This window comes from Falco naumanni, chromosome 8 (genome assembly GCF_017639655.2).
Source record: "Falco naumanni isolate bFalNau1 chromosome 8, bFalNau1.pat, whole genome shotgun sequence".
Classification (NCBI taxonomy): Eukaryota; Metazoa; Chordata; class Aves; order Falconiformes; family Falconidae; genus Falco; species Falco naumanni.
This window is the reverse complement of record NC_054061.1, coordinates 6,040,461-6,066,149: the sequence shown is the minus strand read 5'-3', so window position 1 is coordinate 6,066,149 and position 25,689 is coordinate 6,040,461. Positions and strand designations below refer to the sequence as shown.

Sequence of the window (25,689 nt, the reverse complement as noted above, 5' to 3'; positions counted from 1 at the left end):
TCACTATTGTGTCTCTTAACCACAGAAAACCCTTTTGAGTTTCTAAAAGGAGTTATACCATACACATCCAAGATTTGGGTCCAGATTCTCATCTGCTATAAATGAATGCAGTTCTCCTAACTTCAGGTTATATTGGCTGCAGATTTGTCCCACTGCTATTATTAATCACACCTGCAGTTGTGTAGTGACTAAGCTAGGCTCCAGGGTCAAAACTATTTTTGGTAGCAGTGGAAGTATGAATGGATGGATACCCATCCTCCCTTGAGCTACCAGGACTGTATGAGAGCAGCCTTTCGTGAAAGCACTCTGGTACAAATAGTTGTGGTACGGTGCTTTTCATTAGTGAATCTCGAAGTGCATTAAAAATGGGACCTTATCCCCATTCTACAGTGGATAAATAGGGACCCTAAGTAACATATAGTTTTTACAGGGTCACCCAGCAGGCTCTGCCTCTCTGTCAGTCTGTCTGTGTGATTGCTGTGTGTTTACATTATTTCCTCCCTTATTTTTTTGAGGTTATGTGAAAATAGAGCAACTTAATTGCAAGCTGACTTGAAAAAAAGTGGAAAAATACTCCTTGAGACTTAACAGTAGTAAAAATAGGTATGCTTAGTTAAAAACTTTCTTTTTCTCCCCTTCCCCATCCAGACTGGGACTGCATAAATTGGTCTAATTTTACAGCAGCAGAATACAGCGCAGTACGTGGCAACATGTTCCAAATGGTTGCTACAATTCTTTCAGTACCTTCATCCACTGTAAAGAAAGATGAATTTGCAGCACTGCCCAATTATTCTTCTGCAATGCTTCGGTAGTTCGAGGCATGTTCTCAAAGAATTAAATGCAAAAATGACATAAGAAGCTCTTTTTTGCATTGTTATCTATATGAATGAGCTAAATAGAAATAAAATGCCAAAAATCAACGTACTGTGTGCTTGGGAATGAATACATTGCGGAACTGAAAATGTTGAGAGAGCCCATGTGGGCAGGGGTGAGTTTGGAAGGTCCGTGTTATATTCTTAGTTGTGCTGCAGACATCCTGGGTGATCTTGCTCCGCTCATTGGAGCTCCTAGTGCATCAGGTTCATTCTAAGGTAATTGAACTAATATTTCTGTACTTGACATTAGTGTTGGGAGGACACATCTGTTGTTGTTTGCAAAAGGATGTTCCTGTGGTTCTAAGGCCTAGGGAAGGATCATAAATAAAAATAACATGTAGAATTTGCTTTCAGATTCTCTGCTATACTAGTGCCAGTGTTGGTCAAACATGTGGTTGTGTATTTAGGGTACAGGCGTACTGATACAAAAATAGAACAAGACCTTGTCCAATATGCTGCCCTGCAAATATAAATATTTTCTCTTTCAAGTAATCTACAGAGTATTTTTTGGCAACTATACAGTGAATGCAAGTCTCTCCTCTCTGCTTCTCTGTGAATTGATTGTTGAGAGGATCCCATGTTGCAAATTCCCCTCTGGAGGCTTCATTGACAGTGCAGGGAGTGCAGGCTCTGAACCCAGGCGCTGAGGTTAAATATCAGATAGTTTGAACCTCCATTTGGTCTCAAGAAGATCACTTGAAATTCAGAACTGTATTTAGACTTTGTTCATGCACAGATATGTCATGTGGCTTGTTACCTTTTTCAGAATCAAACACTAAAAAAAAATAGAGTGCTCTTTATTTACAGAAGTGCTGTTTCTAAGAGTTTCTGAAACACTGTTTTTGAAGGTTACAGATTTAATTAACTAAGCAGACACTTGGATTTTTTTATATTAATTTCAGGTTTGTTCACATTTAGTTTTTAGCTTCTTATCTGTGTCATGTGCTTGGAGATTGGGAAGTAAATCTTTCTTTATATGGCAATGAGAAACTTTGTAAAGCTGTACTAATGAGGAAGAAAATGAACATTAATTAAACTTGCAGTTACAGGATGGGCTGAGGCTCTGGAGTCCTGAAGTAGCAGCTAGATGGGTTACTTCATTACAGCCTAGAACAGGAGCTGTGATGGGAATGGCAATGAGGAGACAATTAAGTTGCTCACCAAGTGCAGAGCCAGCAAGACATTTAATTATCCACAGGATCTAACACTCTAAAACCTGGAATTTTCTGTAGATCCAAATATACAGGCAGTCTTTCTGTCAAAATAGACTTTTAAAGAATGTCTTTAGAAATGCAAGAGGGGTTGGGGATGTTAAGGAGACTGGAGAAGAGACCTGTTTTTCAGCTGAGCTCTGTGGTGTGGGGGCAGACTGTTGGTAGGTCTCCCGGGCTGGAGAGGAGGTCTCCCGCGTGGTGGATGGGACTAGTGTAATTACCTTGGGCAGACAGCCCGTGTGGCCACTGCCACTGCGGGTATCTGTAGATCCTGAGGTTCTTGAAAGCCTTGGGAGCAGGCCTTCAGGGATGTGCGGGAGCCCTGTTACCCCAAAAAGAGATTAGTGGAGCTCTAAACCCTGGCCCTATGTATTGCAATGGACTCGTTAGTGGCTTATCAATGTAATTCTTGCCTTAATTAGACAGGACAGTCACTCTCTGCCTTCTTTATGAACTTTTTCCCGTGTGGCTTTCACTTCTAAATAACTGCCTTACTAACCTTACTAGAGGTTTTGATTCTCTGAACTGCAGTTTCCTTTTGTCTTCTGCTGTAGTCTTTAATGCATATTAATGAGTGCTAAGCAGTGCTTGACTTGAGCAATTTGCAGCTGGGCTCTGGAAACCCCTGGAAGGAAGGCCTGGGGATGTCCCACTTTGGGAAATGGTAGGATATTATAGGCTTTTTGCTACAGTGTGGTGCATTCCAAAGGCAAACACTTTTTCAATTAATCTATATTTTTATTAGTCACAGGACACAGTTGCTGCTGCTATTGTTATTTAGCAATATTCCCATATTCAATTTAGTTTCAAGTTAGAACTCCCAGAAGAGGAGGGGAAGAGGTAACAGTGTTTTTTTCGAGAACTGGAAATCCTTTCCACAGAGGTGCTCAATCCCACACCTAGTTCTGCATTACACAGCACGTGTGTGGCTTCAGGGTGGCAGTGCAGGGGAGGGACTGCTAATCCGTAACTCCTGGAAATACGGCAGTCCTGGGGCGGGTGATGAGCTGTACAGGATAGAAAAATGCTGTTGCTAGCAGTTACTTTTAAGCTCTAAGTTTGTGAAAGTAACTACAGTTCTTCTGTTCAGAACTTGGGGAAACTGGTAACTGAAAGGCTTAATTCTGCCTTCACGTCCTCTGGAGTAAATGTCTAGACAATGGCCCAAGAATTTTCTGAAGTCCTTCTAGTCTAACCTGTGTCAAAGGGAAGGCACAGATTTGATCAAACAATACAGCATTTCTGTTTTAGTCATTGAGAGGCATTCTCCAGGAAACTGCAGAAACTTTAATGCTCTCTCTTGTCATCATAAACTTGATGGTTGTCTGACAGATGTCTTGGCATGACTGACTGGCACAAGGGTGATGGCATCTGTGGGTAAGAACAGGACTGATGAGTGAAGGGCATGAGCATGCCCCTGCTGCCAGATGCCTTTATGTTGCTTGCTTGGCTGTGTGCAACACTGGTGTTGAGTTGGTGACTAAAAGCAATCTCCCTTTCATGGTGGCTGTTTGATGGTGTTCTGAGTAGTATCAGAAAAAATGCATTAGGCAATTCATCTTGAGCTTTTCATGTTCAAAGCACTTGGCAAAAAAAAGACAAAGCAGCCCTTGTAATTATCTTGCAAGACTGTTGTTATGCTGGTTCAGAGGTGGAGAAATGGAAGTAAAGAGGTTAAATGTCTTGCTCGAAGCAGCAAGGAAATGTGTGGTGGAGACATTCAGGAGCCCCACGTATTTCTTAATGAATAATTTATAACTGTGGGTATATTATTAGGCAGATGGCTTGAACTGTGGGTTGCTGTAGGAACTCTGCCTTGCTGTCTAAATGAATTTTTTTAAAGTCTTAAACAGCTATTTTTTCTTATTTTATTTCATGATAATGTGTTGGCTAAATCAAAGACTGTGTAGGATATACAATATATATATATAATTCTTTAACAAGTCAAACACACACTAACTTTTTCCTAATAATTCTGACCAAAAATAATTGATGTGTTTCTCAGGACTAAAGGAAAAGAGAAAGTCCAGTGTACTCCCAAGATTAAAATGAGAAAAGAAATATTCAGCTGTGTTTGAAGGTTCAATTTGTTTCTTTCTACACTCCAGTGGAACTGGGGAGGATACTGCCATGGGGATGTTCATCGTGGTGTTGTGTCTGTCCGAGAAGCAGAGTATGAAACAAGCCCCTGATGGATGTCCTGCTATTTGGCAGTGTTCAGTGCCACATGAATCCCCCTGCATGCAAAAGGGTGAGCACCAGGCACAATGATCTGCAGGAAACATCAGCATTTGACCGCTGGTTTTATGTCTTGGGAACCAGCATTCAAATCTCTTTTCCTTAGTCTTACAAGTCTGTCCCAGGGTGTAGCCTTCATTTTCTTAGGGGGGGAGTCTTCACTCTGACCAGATGTTTTCTTTTCCAAAAGGCCAGTATGCCCCGAAAGCTGAAGTTCACCTATAAAAGTTGTTTTTCTGTCTAATCAGTTCAACTACTTATTATAGAAGTTGCCTATCTGTTACTTTTCTTAGAAGATCAAAATTCTTCCAAACTCCCATCAGTACCTCCTGCTGCATACAGTGTACAGCAGTGGTTGCACCAGGATCCTGAGGTATGGTCTGCACTTTAAGATCTGGCACGAGCTGCTTAATTAATAGTAGGTTTAATAAATCCAGAAATACACATGAACATATGTGCAACCATGCAGCTTACTAGCAAAAAGCAAAATCACTTTTTTTTTTTCACATGACAGTCAAGCGCTCTGTGTATTTCTCCTGGGCGTACGTATGGTGTGTGCATCATACTCTGTGCAGTTGAGCATGCATATGCTTGTTTCTTCTTAATTTTTAGTTGTGCATTTCTCATAAAAATACTTCAAATTTTCTGGATATAATATTTAATGTCCAGAAGAAGTGTGCGTGTATACAATTAAAATATAGATTAGATTGGCATAAATTCTGAATCTTTTATGTATTCCTCTTTACAGTAAAAGATCAGTTGCTGTCTCTCTGGTTCAGCACTTATTTTCTCGGTTGTCTTAGCTTCCTTGAGCTGCTGAGCTTGTCTCACCTTTTTTTGTATCTGATGTGGAATCTAAATTAGATAAGAAACAGGACAGGATTTCAAATTCAGTTTCCTCTATATAGGCAGGATGGCATCAGTTTAAATTGCTTCGATATAATTTTGCTTCTTTAATCCTTCTCTTTCAATCTGTTTTTGTATACATTATATATATGTGAAATCTGGGACTGGAAATCTTGCCTAATGTAAGTTAAGACATGACAAATGAACCTGACATTTTTCCAAGGAGGGAACCAAAGAACATACTGTATTTATAGCAGTAGGAATATAGTTTGCTGCTTGTAGAAGAAAAATATGCATTGTATGAGAACTTCAGTGCTGGGATACGATAAGAGTGTTTAGATGATGCTTCTTTCAAGTGAGGGTACTCAGTTCAAAAGAGCCAAACTGGTTCTGGAATCTTGAGGTGGGGCTTCACCCAGCAGAGGGTTTTGGCTCCCAGGAGCTCAGATAGCAAGATGATGTGTGTCACAGTGTCAACATGGTCTGCTGTGCCCAGTGTGAAAGGCCAGTGACTCCAGGATCATCAGTGGGCTTAGTGGGAAAGAGTATGATGAAGGAGTTTCTGAAGGTTGGATCTGGGGCTTCTCTCAATAATAATTGAAACAATTTCTTTCACGTTAATAGTAAGACTTTCTGTTTACAAGCTAAGAGTTCATTACTTTAAGTTCTCAAACACAGATGTGCAAACATATGCAGGAAAACTGATTCAAGCCAACTATCTCTGCAAGGCAGCTACTGGCTGCTGTGACCTTCTGCAGTAGGGCAGGACTGCAAGAAGAGACAAATTCAGGCAACCCAGGTGCCCAAGTTGATTGACCTGCATGAAGATAATGAAAGACTTCTTAAAGTTTTCAGTCTTTATGAGGGTTTCCCCTGAACATGGTGAGAATCATCTGGGTGATGTTCATTTGAGGTGCTCTGTAGAAGTGCAAATTTTTCTTTTTCATACCAGCATGTCTGAACAAGTTTTTATCTCTTAGCAATGCACTACTGACACCTTTTTTTAAACTAGTTGTGGCTAATTCTTGAAGAGTATTTTGTCAGCGAAACCCTTTGCATCAAGGGGTAAATAATCACCAGGCTTAGTTGTCTGCATGTAAGAGAGTACTTTTCCATCTTGCTTCTGAACAGAAAGGCTCTGTTTTTTGACTGTTGAACTGCACATCAGGATCCACTTATGACACTGAACTAGTTGATCCTTTATTTAGAAGGTAGTAAGCACTGGAGCGGTCTGGGCCTGACAGATAGCTAAGGTCATAGTAACTTCCATTGTAGCTGGTTTCTAATGGAGTGTATTTCCTAGACAGATCCTTAGACCTGTACTTTGCTCATGTGGTGCAAGGAGAAGTCCTTTTGGTTCAGGGTTGTATCTTTTGTCCTTTCTTGTCAAGTTGGGGAAGTGATGCTTCGTTTTGCTCTAATAAAGAATTCACCTCGTTTCCTCTCTGCATCCTAATTGCTCTCTAGAGAGCACTAAAGTGTGCTTAAGCATATTGTAACTGTTTACTTACAACGTCTGCTGTATGTGCAGTAATGCAAAATGTTCGATCTCTGCCCTGTTGCTGCAGGCTGGCATGATTCGCACAGACAAGGACGAGTTCTTCATTGAACCTCTGGAGAAGGGGGCCCAGGAGGAGGAAGAGGGAGGAGGCAGAACGCACGTGGTCTATCGCAGAGCAGCTGCCAAGAAGGAGCTTCCTATTGAGAATGCGGATGCCGTGTATAAAGGTAAGGCAGAGATGTTAATGCCAGCTGATATATAAAGTGTAGCTGAAGGCATGTAGCCAATGTGATCTGCTATCTCTTGACTTTGTTGTTCTTGAAAATGGAAATGTGTTCTTATTCCTCTGTGGATGAAAAAGTAGGGAAGGAGTTGAACACTTTATTTACCTGGGGTAAGCAAGCATTGCAGCAGCCAAAACCATCTCCAGGATGGTGGAATTGTATATGCTTGAAAGAGTTTCCTTGGTTCTGGAGATAGCATAATGTCATGCGTCCCAATGAGTCCCTGGGTCAGAGCAGAAGGGGGTGGTGGATGAAGCAGCAGTGCAGAGGTGCCTGTGCCTGCTGGGGACAGGTAGCAGTGCTGGCTTTACAAAAGCTGCAGCAAGAACATGGAGGCTGACATGGTACGTGGGCTTCTCGCTGACAGTGTCTTCACTGGGCTGGATTTAGTGCCAGCCGTGAAATAATGGTATCTTCAGATATGAACACAAACTTTCTTATTTATGTGTTTCCAAGTGTGGAATTTAACATACTAAGTATGTGATAGACAGTGATGGAATAACGGGAGCTAAACATAAACACCTGTTCTATGTAGTATTTTCTATTTCTCCAGTAACTGCTTGGATGTTGCACCTTTTTTTCTGAATAAAGGATGCAGATCTGGTAAGTGCATGTTTTGACAGCTGATGTTAACACTGAGATTAACTGGGTCATTTGAGTGGAAACAACAGAAGAGCTACATTTTTGTTCCAAATGTGTGTACCAAACTGCAGTTATTTGCCACTCATACCCTAGTATTATCTTATTTTACTATAATATGTTTTAAACTATAATGCAGTGTGTTAGAATGTCCTTTGTAGAAATTTTCCCAGTGATCCCCATCCCTCTACTATGGCTACCTTAATCATTTTCAAAAGAGAAGGAGTATGGTACCTGTTGTAAGAATGCTACTCTACACTCTATTCTTGCATTTAGTAATCCCCAGAAACCATCTGAATCACAGAGATGGGGCACTGAAGTTAGGGTCAAGTGAACAATATAAATTTCTCAATGTTCAAGTTGGAACGGGGAGAAAAAAGCAAGCAAGCAATGGCATTCAGCTAACTTTTTTGCCTCACTTTGGCCATCAGTATGGTCCATGTACCTTGTGACTGACACAGGCTGCGTTGGGCTCTTCTGGTTGCCTTTGAACTTGTTCTGGAGCAGAGCTGGGGGATACAGGAATTTGAATGCCACAATCACATAATCATAGGATGGAAGTTGCTCTTTTAGTAGTTGTTTATAAAATTATTGCAGTGTTGGAAAATATCAGCCAGCCACTGTGTTTCCTCTTAAACAAAAGAGACTTGATTTTATTCACACCTTATGGCAGTATTTTTGTTTTTGGATGGTAAATATTCCTCGGGAGTAGGAGTCTGGTACACAGAAAGGCAGAAATTGTAGATCAGCTCCAGTTACTGGCATGTGGTACCTGCTAGAGGAAGGCTCTGACAGCAGCATCTGAAAACACCTCTCTGAAATGCAGCGCCGTGCTGCGTGGCCGCTTGTGGAGCGGATGGCAGGGCTGCTCGTGGGCTGCCCACCGGGGCTGGCAGCAAAGCTACATGCAGTGTGTGATGCCACTGGACTTCTGCGTCTGTCACCTCTCCTGTGCTGAGGGCTTGTGTAAGGGCTGAAGTTTATAGGCACTGGTACAAAGGCACAAAATCATAATAGCCATCAGCCAGCACTGTAGGATTAAAAAGCAAAAGTGAGGCTGAACTCGGGCAGGCCAGGCTGAGCTGTAGCACTGACCGTGTCTGGAACAGCAGGTGTCGGTGACGGGTAGGAATAGTTGTGATTTTTCATATTTCAAATTTTAAAAATAAGGAAAAAATCCTAAGAGTAGTAATATTCCCTTCCATCCACCATCTTTTGATTTGTAAAACTGATTAAAGATTAGTTTTTATTTTAGAACAAAGCCCACAATACTGTACAGGTTTTTTCCCCCGTGAAATACTCTTTGTCTTTAACAGAACCACTGAATGTCCACTCTGAAACTGGTCTGTTCTCTGCTACTTTTTATTAAACCTGGCTTCCCACCTCTGATTTGCTTTAGGCAACAGGCATGGAAAGGACATGCTTTCAAAAACTGTAATTTTATTTTCCAGTTTGTCTTTTTCCAGAATGCATCTAGTTTTGGTTAACAAATGTCAAAATATTTAGTGACTGGGTGTTGATAAACATGCTGTGCTGTGTGTTTCCATAGTGCTTTAAATTAATCAATGAGCTTATTTAGGAAATACTTAGTAGGGCACTTTCAGCATGCTGTAACTGTTTGGGGAAAAAAAAAAAAAAAAGAGGTTAACCAAGAGCACTCCCCCTCTTCCACCATCCCTGGAGACAACTGCATTGTTGCCAAGTCCCATAAATTTACATGTGATGAATTGTAACGCTTGGACTATTTTTAAAGGTCCAGCCTCCAGGAATCTCATGAATATGTGATGATTTTTTTCTCCCTAGGTGAGCTTCTGGCTCTTTTAACTCTTGATAAAAACTTTGTTGTTTCTGACTGTGTAAATAAAGTGAGTAACACAAAGTGTATAGTAGTCCATAATTTTTAAGACAGCATCTTTCAAAATCCCATGATATGTTAATTTAATCCTACGATTTGGGAGGGGATTGCGAGTCATGATTTTTGAATGCTTGGGTTTGGATAGATAGATACAAGTCCCTTATAAATATTCCTGTCTCTGGCACTCTTTTCACAAGAAATAGGACAAGCTGTTCTCTCCCCAGTGAAACAGGAGGTGGACCAATTGAAAGCTCCATGGACTTGGAGTTGAGTGGGTCAGTCATCATCTCAAGGATGAGGGGCTTGCGCTGGGCAGCGGTCGTGCTGGACCTTGCACCGCACAAGGGCTTTGGGATTTACTCCCACCGTCGGCAGGTCCGTTAGGGACTGCTGGGAGGGAAGTCTCTGCGGGGGAGAACCTGGAGAAGTGGGGCTGGGGCTGTGGAGCCGGAGGTCCCAGCGGGGTGTAGGGAGCCTCCTGCAGTGCAGGGCATGGGGCTCTACAGGGCTAGGGGGGCTCTTCGTGCCTCCTGTCTCCATCCAGAAATGAAGAGCTCTTCATGCCCGGCACACCGCCTGAGCGGGTGGTCGTCTTTAGCCATTTGAGACTTTGGGGGCAAACTTGCTCTGACTTTAATTATTCTCATAATGAATCTATATGGGGCCATAGTCTCCTAAATGCGGTTGTTCTGCATGTTGGTTTGTTGGAGATCTCAGTACCCCGAGTTAATGTGCGTGGCTGCCCAGACAGAGAGCTCCAACACGGAACTGCAGGACAGCAGCAGAGAGGTCCCTGAAGTGGACGGGCAGCTGATCTTCCCCAAAAGACAACTAGGACTGATGGAAGATCCATTTTCTATTGCTGTGAGGGTGGATTCATGCATAAAGAAAAAAATCTGCATTTTCCCAAATGTGGAAGTAAATTCGAACTGTGCTAACAGGTACGGCAAGGGGGACTGGACAGCACTTTTTTCTAGCATTTTCCATATGCTGGTATCTATCTTGTATTATAGTAAGGGTAGTTGAGATTTTATTCCATCTGTTTAAAAAATGCAAATAAACAAAACCCACAGCCTCCTAAGCCTTGGAGAGATCAAGGTATGCATCTTCTTTTATGAAGGCTCTGCTGACGTGCAGGGTTTTAAGAAGTGGAATGTGCTGGGAGAGAATGGACATGAAATGAGCAGCAGAGCTCTAGTCTGATTTCAGACCGTACCAGGTTTGCCTCTGTGTTTACGTAAAACGCTATCAGAATATTGGGAAAAGTAAATACTTCTTTTGGCAGCCTGAATGATTGTGTTTTGACTGGTGCAGGATTATCTGGTGTTTGTGAGAATCACAGAGTAAAGGGTGTAATATTTCTACTTGGTTTTCCCCTCTCAAAGAATACTATTTGTTATGTGCTGGAAAAATGTAAGCATCATATTTTAGGCAAGTAATAATCTGCAGCAGAGTAGTACTGTGAAATTCTGTGCGAGCTCGTTACAAATTAGGCTAATTGTTTTGGAAAGAAATATTGTCATGTAGTGGTTGATGTATTGCAGGTATGGTGGGAATAAACCCTATTTTTTCTGGCAACTGCTTTTAGTACTTGCATGCATATAATAATTTATCTTTCTCTAGATAAAAATAAGCAGCATGTTGAAAATATTTTAATATTTCCAGTTGAATTCCTTCTTACAAAGAAGAGAAATGTTGCTTGACAGCAGTAAAAATTCCTACATGATAGAACTAGAATAAAATAGGCATGCTAGGGGAGGTTGTTTTTTCTTCAGACTGCTGGGTTTTTGCTTAAATATTCTTTAGGTGTTTAGAGTTCTTTAGGTTCTTTAGATGTTAAGTGAAGAGATGGCAAGTATTTAATGAATGGTTATGGCAAGGTCTGGAAAACCAGCTTGATTTTTTGCCTCTAAAGACAATCTGATTATCAGGCTTGTAAGCTTTAATATCCATTTCCCCAGCTAAATTACTGTGTCTGTTATGTTGATCAACGGAGAGGAAATGATTATACTAAAAATTCCTTATGTTTGCCTTCTCTCTCAAAATCATTGTCTAAATATGCTGCTCTGAGTTTTATTGTATTGCTTGACTGATGAGAAACAGAAACTCAGCTTTACTTGACAGTTTTATTTACTGTGCAGATGAAAGATGACCTTAGCCAAGAACAGTTTATTACTGAAGGAAGACAGCAAGGTAACTCTCCAAATGTGCTTAAACCAGGCAGACTGTTGTTTCTTTACTGCTAATTAAATCCCTTGGAATGGCCAAACCCAATCTGACGCAAGTCCCATCATGAATATGCTCTGGGCTGACGGGGTAGACGGACTCACAGCCTCTTCTGGAGACTCGTGATCCCTTTCCCAGGGCAATACTTGGGCTTCCTTGCGGTCAGACCTTCAGAAGCGTAGTGGCTTGGTGCTGAAAGATGGGATCATTTTCTGTGACCCCATGATGTACTTCTTGGGGCAAAACCCATCCTTTTCTCTGTCTTTTTTTTTTTTTTAATTCTACTACTGTTTCCTTTATGTTGAGGATGGCTAACATCCCCTGGGCCATCAACACATACCAGTCAGGTAAAAGGACAGAAATAAGTTGCTGCTACTACTCAGCAGAAGCAACCAGCTCCTTTCTGACAGATGCCCAAACCTCGTCAGAGCAGAACTGCTGCTCAGTCCTGTTAGTGACATCTGCCCCTCCACAGTGCAGAAGGACAAAAGCCTTTCCTCTTCTTCACACTGATGGGACGTACTGGAGTCCTGAGGGGTTGGGGGCCGATTCAGCAGGAGAGAAATCCATGTCAATTTAAGCGTAAACAACCAAACACTAGAAGTTACTGGAAAAGATTAAGAAGTTAAAAATATGATAAAGTTGTAGCAACTCAGTTGCCAGAGCTTTGCAGGTTTTAGAGATGATATTTCAGAGGAAGACTACTCCATCATAGTCCATCAAACTGTCAATGCCATTGATTTACTAATGTATTTAAATTACTTTTTCAAAACCAACGTACATCTGGTGTATATTTTTCTGGATTGCCTGAAATGACACTCAGATTGGCTGCAGGTTGGCTGGTTGCCATTCTAATTTACAGAAAGTTCCTGGTTACCTTTGCAGGGGAACAGTTCCTTCAGGAAACTGAAGTTTCTTCAAATTCAATCAATATTTCCTCTCAGCATGTACTCCTGCTGATTAATTACTGTTCCCTTATTTTGCAGTCAGTAAGGCACTGATGACAATATTTTTTGTCTCCTTCCTACATCATCTGTGCATGATAAATACATCTGTCTTTCTCTCCTGTCTTGGGTTTTCTCTGAATTTCACATTGCAGATTCATGGGGCTTTTCTGGGAAGGGAAAGATTGAGAATTCAATTGTGAATCAACTTTTGAGTAAGAAGCAAGGTTATGCACTCATGAGAAAACAAGTCTTCAGAGAGTGAACTTAGGCCGTTGGGTGTCACCCTGCCCAACCATAGGTGCAGCTGATGAAGCAGTTTTTTGCTAGCACAGGCAAGTAAGATCCTTGCAGCAATTTTAATATGAAACTTTAGGATAAATCTAAAGGTTTCTATTTTTATAACAGTGCAATAAATCATCTGGGATGATTCGGTGAAGGCTAATGAACAATGCTCTTACATGTCCTTGGTGTGAAATACAAGCAATAACCTTTTTTTTCCAGAGTTGATAGAATTTTCTACTATAGACCTTCCCAAGCAGGTGGCCTTAGCTGGGCCACAGAATGGTCTCAGGTGAAAAGTCAATCCTTCAAAGTGCTTCTGGGACAGTCAGTTTTCTTTTGTCTGGAAGTAAAATTATTATGAATAGATTTTTTTTTTTTTTTTTAGTATTAGTAATTTTGTTGTGTTTTTTTTGGAGGGGAGGGGAAGTACTCATGTAACTGCAGCTTCGTGGTGATGCGCATGTGTATCAGGATGACTGTAAAGCTGTGCAGGCTACTCTTACAGTGGGCTTTTTTGAATATTTGAGTACTTTGGAAAGCATATTGCATCTTCAAAAGGCTTGTGCTTTTAATTAAACATCTCCTTTTTTCCAGATGCTAAAAATCGCTTTCAGAACAATTGAACGCTCATTAAATCTTTTCTCATTATTTCTTCATGACATCAAATCTGTAGTCCCTGCAGCACCGTTTTGTTTCACCAGTAGCATAAATCCTCTTGTACCTAAGTGAAAAGCAGTGGGGTGGCGTGGAGTGGTGCAGAACCCTGCTGCACGGCGATGCTGGGACGGGGAGCAGGGAGCTGCCACACAGGCCGGCTCCGCTGTGGATCCCTGGTGCTGAGCTGTCACCTCCCTCTCCCATGCGCTCCACAGAAGTGCAATCATTCCTGTAATGAACAGTTGCTAAACCTGGAATACAGGAACAGAATAACAGTGTCTTAAGAAGCTCCGTTTCTGTGTTTGTCCCCACCTTTCTCATGAGGTAGCCTGAGTTCCACGTAGACTTCAAGGAAATACTTAAGCGCATGCTTAACTTTGAGCAGGCACTTAAGCCAAATCAATTCCAGTGGGATTCAGATATGTGCCTTATGTTTTTTTTATTCTGAATGGAAGTGGGTTCTGTTTTGGCTGAGGCATGTTACTGGAGCAAGATACTTCCATTCAGAAATGCATGAATTAAAGGTGAACAACTTAATTATTTGTGCTTATTTAAATATCACTCATTTACTGGTATCATTAGCTAATGTCAAAGTAAAATTAATTTCTTTCTCAGCTGTTGAGTTAATTCTAGCCTTTCTACCAATTCAAACATTATGATAAGGCTCTCCTAAGTGATTGTTATGAACAGCTTACAGCTGGACTTGAACATTACCAAATGCTGCTAAATATAATCAAGCTGATATTGGTCTACAAAACAACAGTTTTCAATTCTCATACAAATACTCCTGCAAAATTTTTATGAAAAATGGGAAAGTGCTCATTTTATTTTATCACATTCTTCTGTCAATTAATTCAGCACTGGGTGTGTGTGAAACTAAGCTTGATTAATCACTTGTTTATGTTTACATGTAGTCAACAGTTGCTTGTTTATAGGGACAAAACATTTTACAACAGATTTCATTAAGGTTCATTTTTATTCTTCCTCATAATATCCATCGATCTCACAGTCCTTAATGAATTTAGCCTCTCAGTCTCCTGGGAGGAAAGAGAGAACAAAATATTTGCCTTTTGGACAAGAGTAACATAAACCTTGTTTTTACTGAAAGCTGATCCTGTTTCTTGCTGGTAATAACCCAGTGGAAGAGCAGAGTTCATTGGAGCACCAGTTCATAAGTCAAAACGTTGCCTTCAGAGCCCGTGCGAGTGCTTGCATGTGAGTGTGTGCAGCCGCCCACAGGCATGTGAGGAGTTTTTGCTTATGAAAATGTATGTGCACACCCACATGGTTTTTGCAATTTCACATTTACGTTTTTTTCCCACAAAGTGTCATCCTATTGGGGTTTGTTTATTTGCAAGCTGTGTTCATGTTGTCCAACCTGCTGAGAAAGACAGAGGATGGCAATGGTCCAGCGGGTTCTGATGTCTCTGCCAGGCACAAAGAGGGAGAAACTTCTTCACAGAAAGACCTTAATATTCTGACAAACTGAAAGTGTTCTGCAACCCGTATCTCTGTTTAGGAAGTGGATTTTGGAACTTAAAGTTCAAAAATATGAGTAGCATGTAGTGTCTGCTGTTTTGTACCATGGGATTCAAACTCTGTGTTTAATAACAATACGCAAAATAGCATCTGGTATGCGTCACTAAAATAAGCTCTAGTACAAAATGCTGATAAACATTTTCTGTATAATATATTTTCTGACTGGAAGTGGCATAAATTTTGTCTGCTGTCCATGATAATGATGATAAAATAGTTTGATCAGGCTAAAAGCTCCAGGCATCATCAAATGAAAGCAACGGACAAGCCCAGAGTTGCAAGGTAGATGGGTATCCTTGAGACATCTACATTTCTGTCATTTCTTGCAACAGAAGAGCCCCATGTGAGGCCTTGTGAAGTGGTCCAAGGATTAAAAATGTATTCCAGCTGATTCTGACTGTTCTCAGCTGTGTGAAATCTGCTCCTCGGTGGCCAGCCACTGAAGCAGTGCTGTGTGCTGCTGGTGTCTCAGCACTTGCAGAAGGGACACTGGAAGGGTCACTGTGTTTATAACAGTGCGAGACCCAGGTGGAGAATGAAAAACAAACCACTTGGTCTTTCTCTGCACTAATTTAATTCATGGTGGCTGCTGTACACAAGCATGTCCTACAGGCAAACGCTGTTTCTCATGAGCTCAACGCTGGTTAAAGGGAGAGTATTTCCGTGCCTCAGAGCTGGTGCTGCATAGCTAATCCCCGAGCCAAAGGGCTGTTTTCTTCAGCTAACTGTGTATATGGTAGGTTATGCATTGTAACGCATTTAATCACTGCATTATGCACTGTTGGCTTTAAAGGCTGTTTTTCCCACTGCCCTAAATCCATCTCCCAGCACAGGCACAACTGCTTGTCCTGCCTCCCTTCCCCATTGCAGTCACAAGTCCCGTGCACTGGGCGAGACACAGCAGCGCTGGGGCAGCTTAGCAGCGCAGACAAATACTGCTCGCCACTACTCCCTGCTGAGTGAGCTGGCAGAGGGACACCGAGAATTTCACCTGCCTTTTGCAGTTAGGGTGAGAGAGGGATGCAGGTCTTTGGGCCCGATTCTTCCCCTGGTGTGTGCGGGTGCAGTGATGAGCAGGGAAGCATGTGCTGCTTTGATGCTTTCACTTTAGCAAAGCACGTGTTACGCTCTGTGGGAGGCTGGGGAATATGCCTGTAGTAACCCAATGGTTGGTATGAATTAGGTGCATGGTCTACAGAGTATTGGTTTATAACTAGAGCCTGTGCTGGGTAATAACTTTCTGTAGCCGTTTTGTAGCTCTTGCTTATTTATTTGTGTTCTCTGTGTTTTGAATTCCCTAAGCAATTCTTGGGGCTGCCTGGATTTTTTAGGTAAAAATAACTCACTTGAAAAGCAAGCAACAGTGGTGTTCAGCTAGTGCAAGTCTCCTTTCCCCTGTGCTTTCCTGAAATTATAAAAGGCAAGAGGATCTTAGACCAGGGAAAAAGCCAGCAAAATTAGTGATTTCAGTTGAAGCTGCACTTTGGTACGGTAGTAAATTACTTTCTTCTTGAAAATATGTGTTTTTCTATAGAACGGAAACACTATTTTGAAACTGGGATAAGTAACATAAACTTGCAGAAACTGTGCTACTGCAAGTTACGAGTGCAAACTCTGATTTTTCTAGATTATCACCTTACAAATGATTTATAATTATTTTTCAAAATATTTTGTCCCAGACTGTGTATGGCATAAAGTCTCACATGCATGTTTGCCGGTAATAGTTTGAATTTAATTGTCTTTGTTCATTTGAATATAAACCTCAGGAGCTGTGTTACCTAACATTTGTGTGTTAGATTTAAAATGTTCTGTTGACAGGACTGTCTTGGTCCATGATGTACTCTCAAGCCAAGCAATGATTATTTTGTTAATACAGTGGTGCCTTCTTGGATTTGAACCCTTTCTTTTAAAGGCCAATTAGTGAGCAGTAGCCACCAGCAGCTTCACTGACTTGCCATCGCATCTCGGTCGTGGCATGATGCTCTTGCCTAGTTCAAACCCTGCAACACTGCCTGCACAGACCTGCATCCTGATCCTGTATTGCTGAGACTCTGCTACTGTAACAAGAACAAGGGCATAGTTTCGTAATTGGTTTAAACCAATCTAACACTGTGCTAATGGCAGACTAGTCCCCTCCCCTGCTGGCCACACGGTCCCTCTGCCAGCTGTTGCTATCTGAGCCGCATTGCTGAAAGGGATGCAGTCACCAGGTAGAGGCTATTGGATGGTCCAAAAGCACTGAGGCAGGCAACTGAATCCTTGCATGGCTTTCCTCAGTGCCAGTGGAGACCCTTCTCTCTGCTGGCTGTGCATCTGGAAAGAGACCCTCACAGAGACTGGCACCCGGTTCTGTTGTCCACCTGGTGCAAAGGGCGAAGTCTCTTGCAGACCAACAGGCGCCTCTTTCGATATGTGATGTTGCACGGCTCTTTGGAACTGCAGTGCTTGTTAATGGGTTAAATACCGCATACTTTATTTTCCAGCAAGGTCTTTGATCAAAAGCCTGGTATGCATCTTTGCTCTTCCTTTTATCTGTGAGTTTTTGTGCAGTCACTTACTTGTTTCAGCTCTGTCTGTGTGCTCAGACCATCTGGCACGGCTCACCTGCCCGTCAATGTGTGCTGCTTTCAAGGGGGAAAATTATTAATCACAATCTGGATGGTGAGGGGATTAGGGATTGGTTTTATTTCAGCTCCGGAGCTGACAGTTCTACAGGTAGGTAGTTCTTCAGAGGTTTCTCATCAACCCTTTGCAGTATTGTCTGATGGGTGTGCGAGGAAAGGCAGCCAGAAATCCTGAAGGGCCGAGCATCAGGGAGGAGTCAGGGCAGTGGTCCTTGGCAGCTCAGCCTCCGCAGTCCCTCGCTGCGGGCCCGCTCGGAGGCTGTCATGCTGCAGGAGCCTTGCAGTGCTAAGGCTCGCTTTCTTTAGCACTGCTGGGCTTCAGACAGTTGTCCTTGGAACGAAATCCATTTCCCTGGGCTTTGCTACATTTTGCAGGTTTTGGCAACTACAGACTGTCAATTTTAAAAAAAGACATGTGTTTGTGGTTTTTGTTTGTTTGGTTTTTGACGGTAACCCTAATATTTTAACGTTGCTTCAACAATTGTAGCTTTTTAAAAATTGGAGTGATTATTTACAGAACATTTAAGGAAGGATTCTTTTATCCAAAGAACGATTCACACGTGAGACATGCTAAAAGTAACCTGAAAAGAAAAGCCTAATAGTGGTTTCCACGAACTGCCACCTGTGGGAATTTTTTATATTTATAATCTTGTCAGGTATCTGTGCACTTTGTGACCACGTCTGTTTGGCTGTCAAGGAGATCTTTTTTCCTGTTGTACATGTGGAGGCATATTACAGTTGTTGAAGGTGCTTGCTGACTGTGAATGGTGAGAGACACTGAGAAATGTTTTATGCCTGAAGCAGCTGCCTCTGAAATGCCCGTCCCTCGCCTCCCTTCACAAACCACCTTGCATGCTTAGCAGGGAAGTCACCAGAGAAAGTTTACCTTGGTGGTGTAGGGATTTTTTTAAAAAAACTTTTAAATATGAACCATCATTTTGTTTTCTCTGTCTGGTCTCTTTTTTTGTGAAGTACCTGCAGGATAAATTGGCAGTGTCATTTAAATGACATGGGGTTTTGAATAGGTCTTTGGATGTGGGAAGCAGTGACATTTTGGAAACTTCACTCTCCCATAGGTCAGCAAACGCAGGTCACTTCATGGGAAAGCGTCTGGTATGACTTGCAGCAACAGTAACCAAACAGTGACATGAGAAATTGCCCTTGACTGACTATTAATATATATGAAATTAACGGGCACTGAGAATTGCATCCTTTGAGCTGTTTTGTTGTTGCTGAGTGGGCAGCAATCCTTTTTGTCTAATTAAGCTTCACTATATCACAGTGTTCAGAGTTCATTCATCTTACTGGGTTTCTTCCGTTCTAGGGTTTTCCTTTTTTAGAGAGACACTGTTATAATATATAGTAACGAACACATCGCAGTTGTGCATGGTTTTTTCCCTGTGGAGCAGGGCAGATGTTTGGTTCCCATTTTACAGAGATCTCTGCATCTCAGTGTTCCCGTACACATTTATTCACATTGAAGCTGGGTATGCCAAACCCAAGATATTTGACACTTGAATATATCTGTTAGGTGGCTTTTAAAGCAAATTTCTTTTAAATACATAAAAAAAGTGATTTCATGGGGATTGGGGAACCAGTTCTTTCAAGGATCTGAGCTTAAAATGATGTATTGTCTAAAGCCATAGATTAAATCTGGGCTTGAATCCTTGTTCACAGGCTCACTGGCCATGCTTCCTGCTAGTTGGACTTAGGCTTTTTCCAGTCCCTGTTAAGAAAGTGCTGACTAAAGAGCAGGCTGAAAATCATACATTTTAACTTTATATTCTCCTTGCAAGCTGAAGTATTTTTTGCTTTGTTTTTCTTTAAGCAGACCCTCTGGAGACTTGTTAAACTATGAAATGGTTAGAAAAAGGCAGCCCAAAGGCTCTAGCTAGGGGTATTAAATGTCCCAGGCAGACCTAAAATGCTGCTCAGTCTCCAGTGTAAAATATAACAAAGGGGGAAAATCTGATTTTGAGTCACCGTAAGATGACTTGAATATAATTTCTAAATTTCTAGGTATTTTTCGGATATCCCAATTATACGTGTGCAGAGAAACGGATGGTATTGACATCTCCATGGCAACCCATTGGAGTGTTTCAGATACTGACCTGCAGGTCATAAATTACTGAAGCAGAATATTTTGGAAGGCTGGCAAAATCTATCAGTCTGCTGCAAAATGTACAGGCAACAGCACAGCAACAAAATACATATGGGAAAACACAGGCTTCGGGATAAAGTCTGGGCTGAAAGTTCAGTGGAAGTTTTATTTAAGACTCCACTGGTGGTGAGTAACACCAAGACAGCCCTGAGGGTTAGTTTCTGCCATTTTTTGGCTGTGGATCTGGTTTGTATTTGTGGCTGGATGTGTGATAGAGGTGGGATGATTGTAAAGATGTTGTAGCTACTCCTGTTATGCTTTTATTAGAGGTGCTAGCGGACTTCAGGAGAGCCTCACGTGGCTGCTTTCATGCTGCTGTTACACTGGCTGCTGGCGATGACGGTAGGGTGTGGGTGGAAGGGCACACGGCCTGAATTAGTTAAGCCTTAGATCTATGTGGAGGTTTTACCGGTCCGTAATAACTGATTGCCTGCTCTTCCATTTGGGACCCTCTTGTCAGACGTCTCACAGAGAATTAAATGGCCTTCTGTGCTGCTGAAACCCTGGCAGAAAGCACCGGCAAAGGGCAGAGCGTTCTTTGCAAGGAAAGCGGTCTGTCTAAGCCCTGAAGATTTGCAGCAGATAAGATTGATCACACTAGTAGGGTTTACAGTCCTTATGGGTCTCAGGTCAGGCAACTGGAAAGCCAAATGTCTCTGAAGCGACGGTGTGGGGGTTTCCAGGAATCTCTGGGAGAAAGAATCCCTTAGCTAAAAGGCCATGTTTCTTCCTTACACTTACTTCTTTTTAATTTTTTTAAAGTTTTTAAAGGAGAGCTCGGAGTCTTTGCAGTGTGAGATGGAACTGTACTCCCACCAAATAAATTACAGTGTCTTTCAGAATCCCTGTAGGCAATGCATGTTATGTGATAGCTAATTCTCACAGACCTTATATGAATGCATTTTCTGGGAACCGCCTTTGTAATAATAAATTACTGGTTGGCAAGTGGGTAAGGTTCAGCCAAGCCATGCACTTGATCCCGTTCACACTGATTTTAATGGAAAAGTTCCCAGTGAGCTTAGTGGAGGCAGACCCAGTGCAAGGCTGTGGGAAACTGGGTGGCGGAATTTGCCTGAATTGCAAAGTGCCTTTGTCTGCCTCTGTTTTGATTAATTTTGTACATTCTAGATTTTTGTGATTTACTTTGAGATTCATTTGAACACATTGAAGCTAATCTCTAACTTGAGAGAGCTAATTCTAACGTTAAAAATCAAGCATTGAGAATATGACCTATATCTTCCTAATGATGGAGTGTATCCATTGATGTGATGAAATGGACCCAGGTGTTCCTAACAAAGACACACCACACTTCACTCTTTGACACTGCTTTTATGTCTGTTGAGAGACAGCAACATTTTTCATTGTTCATGAAAAATTATCAGTGTCCCTTGGAAAATATTCTTATTTTTTACTGTTTTTTTTTCACTGTGTTGCTTGCATAGACTGTACGCTTGTACGTGCTGTTTTATAGTTGCAACAGATGTGCTTTCACCACTTAGCACACAGGCTTGTGACAATGTCATACACATTAATGTAATTTGCTCAGAATTCAGGCAGAGTCTTTTTTCTGTCTTCAGCAGCTCGGCCACCAAGAATTGATTTTTTTTATTATTTTTTTTTCTCCCCACTTACGCTTTGTTGATACCCTTCCTCATGTCAAGAAACACATAATTAGTTCCAACCAGTTCAACCAATTTGTTTCTAATGAATATGATAAGAAGCTTCCAGATCATAAGCAACCAAGTTATATGTCTTGGGATTTCAGTGCAAGCTGCTCCTTTTTCTTTTTAATGAGTGCAGTCTTGCTTCCTATCACCTGCTTAGGTACGCCTTCCTCCAGTGTTTGGTACAGATGCATTCAGAGCTGGGATGTAATTTTGTTAAGCTCTGTCAGTAATAATCATGCCTCCATTCCTTCTGGTGCTTTCTGATTATATAATTTTCTGAATTTTCATTGTACAGCCCTCTTTTGGGATATGTGCTTCACTGTACTTAATCTCATTGTTCCATTCATGCTTTGTTTTTAATCCAATTTGCAGGACATACATAGTGCCTTCCTTTCCCATAGTACTTTCCAAAAATCACTGCCTTGTGGTCATGTAGCAGTACCTTCTTCTCATCCCTCTGCTCCAATTTTCTGAAAAATGCTCAAGTGATTTCAATAATTGATTGAATTAGCATTGGGCTGTTCTTCTGTTTGTTTCTTCCGTTCACCAAAACTATTCCAACTCTACAGTGTGACTGTAAGAAGCCTAAAATTTTTACTTCTCTTTAAAATTCCTAAAATTTTAACAACTCGGTTGTTACTGGTTTGCCATTCCAATTCTTCTGTTTTTATCTCATCCAGCTGAGCCACTTCTTTTTTTTAAGGAACCAGTCATACCCCCTCAATATTTTGACCACTGTATACCAAGATGTCATATTGCATGAGGCCTTTGCTGCTCTCATTTTATTTTCTTCCAATTTATTGTGAAATTGTTGGAAGAATTTGATATAATTGTGCTAGCACTTAGGAGTATTTTTTGTTCATGGGCAAATTCAGCTTGAAACACAAACCCAAAAGGTGATCCTTGCTCCCCAAATCCTAAAATATCCACTAAATCTAAGCAAAGCATATCTCAGTTCTGTTACAGCTGAAAAGGAGAGAAACACGCTTCCCTGTGTGCTAACGCCAAAAGCATCTTGCAGTATTGGTCTCTCTCCATTCTTCCAGAAGTCACTGTCGTGTGCAGGTACCTTTCTCACTTCCTTTATAATAAATGTTCAAGGTTTTCAAAACAAATTTCAAGTTCTTTAGATAACCAGGAGAAATTACTGTCTTCAGCCTCTATAGAAATGGATCTCAAGAAGGTAATTTTATTGGGTTCAGGATCTGAAGGATCAATAAGGCACCTACACACTTGGAAACTCCTGGCCTGACCTCTGCATACATGTTGGGTGCTCTCCTCGTTTCTCCCCCTCACTATCACCTTGATGACAAAGTCAGGGTAAACCCTCAGACTTCATTTATCTTTTTGCTCTTATAAACCGCAAAGTGATTAACAGTATGTTTCAGAAACACCACCAAGAACTCGGGGTGAATTTCCTTCCCTTGGAAGCGCTGAGCTTGGGCTGCAATAGGGGGCTGCTGTGCAAATCCAGGCTGGGGTCTGCTCTCCCTTTGCAGAGCGGTCTAAAGGCACACACCGCTGCTTTCATTGCTCGGTGCTCTCACCCTTTGCCAGAAGAAAACTTTCGTGCTTAGAGTACATACAGGTAGTGCCCTGTTGCTGCCGGCTGAGGGGCTTGTGGTGGCTCCTGGGCAGACTGGGTGAGGGCAGCGGCACAACTCACCTTATTGCTGGGGAAGAGCAGCTCTGGTGCACGCTCCGTGCACGATGGTTCCCTGCCAGGGTGCTTGGTAGGCAAGGTGGAACGGCACGTAGCAGAGTGAGGAAGCAAAGGAGGAGTGCCATTTAGTGTCTGGTTGTGGAGAGAACTGTATGCTTGCAATATGTTTTGCCTTCTGCTGGCAGTCCTGGTGTGAAAAGCAGCATAGCTTAATTAAGCAGTGTCAAGAGACTCGATTCTTCCAATCTGCCTTCCAATCTGAAGTGTTGTTCTTTGCTGATATAGCTGTATCTTGCAAGAAGTCGGTATCCTTATGGCTAAATGATCGAGCTTCATGAAGAATTTCAGTGTCACCTGCTTTTTGATGTATTTTAATAAGACTTGGACAAGTCTGTTAGGCCCTGTGGACTGTCACTCTGTCCAGGATTTTCCAAACAGGGATCTGTGTGTGCTTTGACCACAGTGAATCTGCGCTGTCCAAGTCATGTGGGACTTAATCTGCAAGATGTATGGGACTTGGTGTGCATGTCCTGCACCACTGGTCCACCTGCACACTGTCAACCCAGTACATACCAGTTGTATCCTGCTTGCTGTGTGTGCTCAGGAAATTTTAGAGCGTGCTCTGCACATGTGACACTGTGCAGGAGGACATCTCAAATTTACTGGGTACATGTGTGGCTCACTTGTTCCAGTACATTGCAGCTGCACTAGATTTATTGTGCATATGAAGTTGGTTACCTCATGACCAGTGCTCTTGCATGGAGGAGTGGTCCAAAACACCAGTACATTGGTCAGACATCTGGACATCTAGAAATGTGAGACAAACAGCCAGTGTTCTCTAATTCCACCTGGGCAAAATTTCTGGGAAGATAAAGAGCAGAAGTAGGAGGGAGCCTGGATGAACAAACTAATGTCAAAACCTTGGTCTCAAGGATGTACTGTTCTCAAGAGCTTTGTTAGGATCGTGTTTGATAAGAATCAAGTTTCAGTGGTTTTTGGATTGTGTTGCTGAATAAGATGAAGCTTTCTTTGTTAAACTAAAAATGAAGAATACAAAGGGAACTTGGTTTTGGGTAAAGATCTTTTTTGTTACTAGAACCATCTTCCCCTGAAATATGGAAGATCCTTTCCAAATGTAAAAGTTATGCAAACATGTCTGAATATAGAAGTGAAACTGGAAAGCAGTGGGTTTCTTTTGCCAGTTTTGCAGGAGGCCACCCACAAAGGTATATCTTGTTTTTTTCTGTTTCTGGTTTCGTATTTTTTTCCCCTCTGGAAAAATACAATAAATTTCGTCTAAATTAAGAGCCTATTTTGATTTTATAATCTTTCTTATCAAAGCAGGAATGAAATGTAGTTTGAATTTTCCAAGTGATGCATAATTAGCTGAAGGAAAACAAAATTAAAGAAGGAAGTTGAAAATTTGGTGCAAATAGTGTATCACCAAGGCTCTAAGTTCTTGATCTGACAGGCTCATACATACCAGCCTTTCTCTACATGAGTGTGGATAAGCATTCATTCAGATCATATGGTTGAAGGCATTTTACTTGCTGTTAGTTGGTTTTGGCTGTACTTTTCTCCTAGCTTTGAGTGTTTGATAATGGTTTGCTGAATTAAAACGAAAGTCCTGTTTTGACTTGCTATTTCCAATCTGTTTCTTGACCGTTGGTATTCTCAAATTTTACTCGTCTGGAGAGGCTGTTACTTTCCGTTCTGCATATCCACTTCCCCTGACCAGTTAGGTAGGAAATGTGCTTAATTTCTGTGTAACGCAGGATTCCCCGCGGAGGGATGCTTTGCAATGGTTACAAACAATTCCTCTCTCTTTGCATCTGTCTCTGCCTCGCGCCGCTCTGCATACCATCTGATGTATGATTTTTCAGTGCAAGCAAAACCTTGGAAATGTGGGTAGAATGTGAGATGTTTATCATTCTTTATGATTCAGAAGCCAAATACTCCAGATCTTTGAGGTCACTTGTATAGCAGTATCAGTATCCACTGTCTACTATGGAAACTATCTCCCTGGTCCTTCGGTACACCCCAAGCCCGTGTACCGCCACTCCTGCGCATTGTTAGGCTTATTTAAAGAATTCCAGAGAAAGAAATTCAACAAGTTGTGCTTGGAGCCTACATTTTAGTCTAAATGATCTCACTGCTTAAAAATATTTTCTTGGGTCTAAGGTTTAATAATTTTTCACAATTTATCCTTTGTGGCTAACCCTCCCCCACTTTCTTCTTAAAATTCCTTCCCTTCCATGTGCCAGTGTTTTCTAGACACATAAGCTGTTATCAGGTTGTCTCAGCCATCTTTCAATCAAGATGTACTTTTTAGTTCCTGTAGATGATTATTTTTTTTCTTCATCTTTATGTAAATACAAAAATCGTACTAATGTAACCTCCTGTAGTTAAAATGATGCAACTGTGCTTGTGTTGTTGTGTAACTTACTTCTGTGGGAAGACAAATTCTGCTTGGG

The 25,689-nt window shown here is 41.6% G+C and overlaps 1 protein-coding gene across 2 annotated transcripts in view; it reads left to right on the top strand.

Annotated features, from left to right (window-relative positions):
• The window catches only part of ADAMTS2 (ADAM metallopeptidase with thrombospondin type 1 motif 2), a 261,540-nt gene that overhangs the window by 135,714 nt on the left and 100,137 nt on the right, over window positions 1–25,689 (top strand). For both annotated transcript variants that reach the window (XM_040602875.1, XM_040602874.1), the window contains one exon: window positions 6,742–6,901. In XM_040602875.1, coding sequence (XP_040458809.1) covers window positions 6,742–6,901 — 160 coding nt within the window. The remainder of the gene's footprint in view (window positions 1–6,741; window positions 6,902–25,689) is intronic.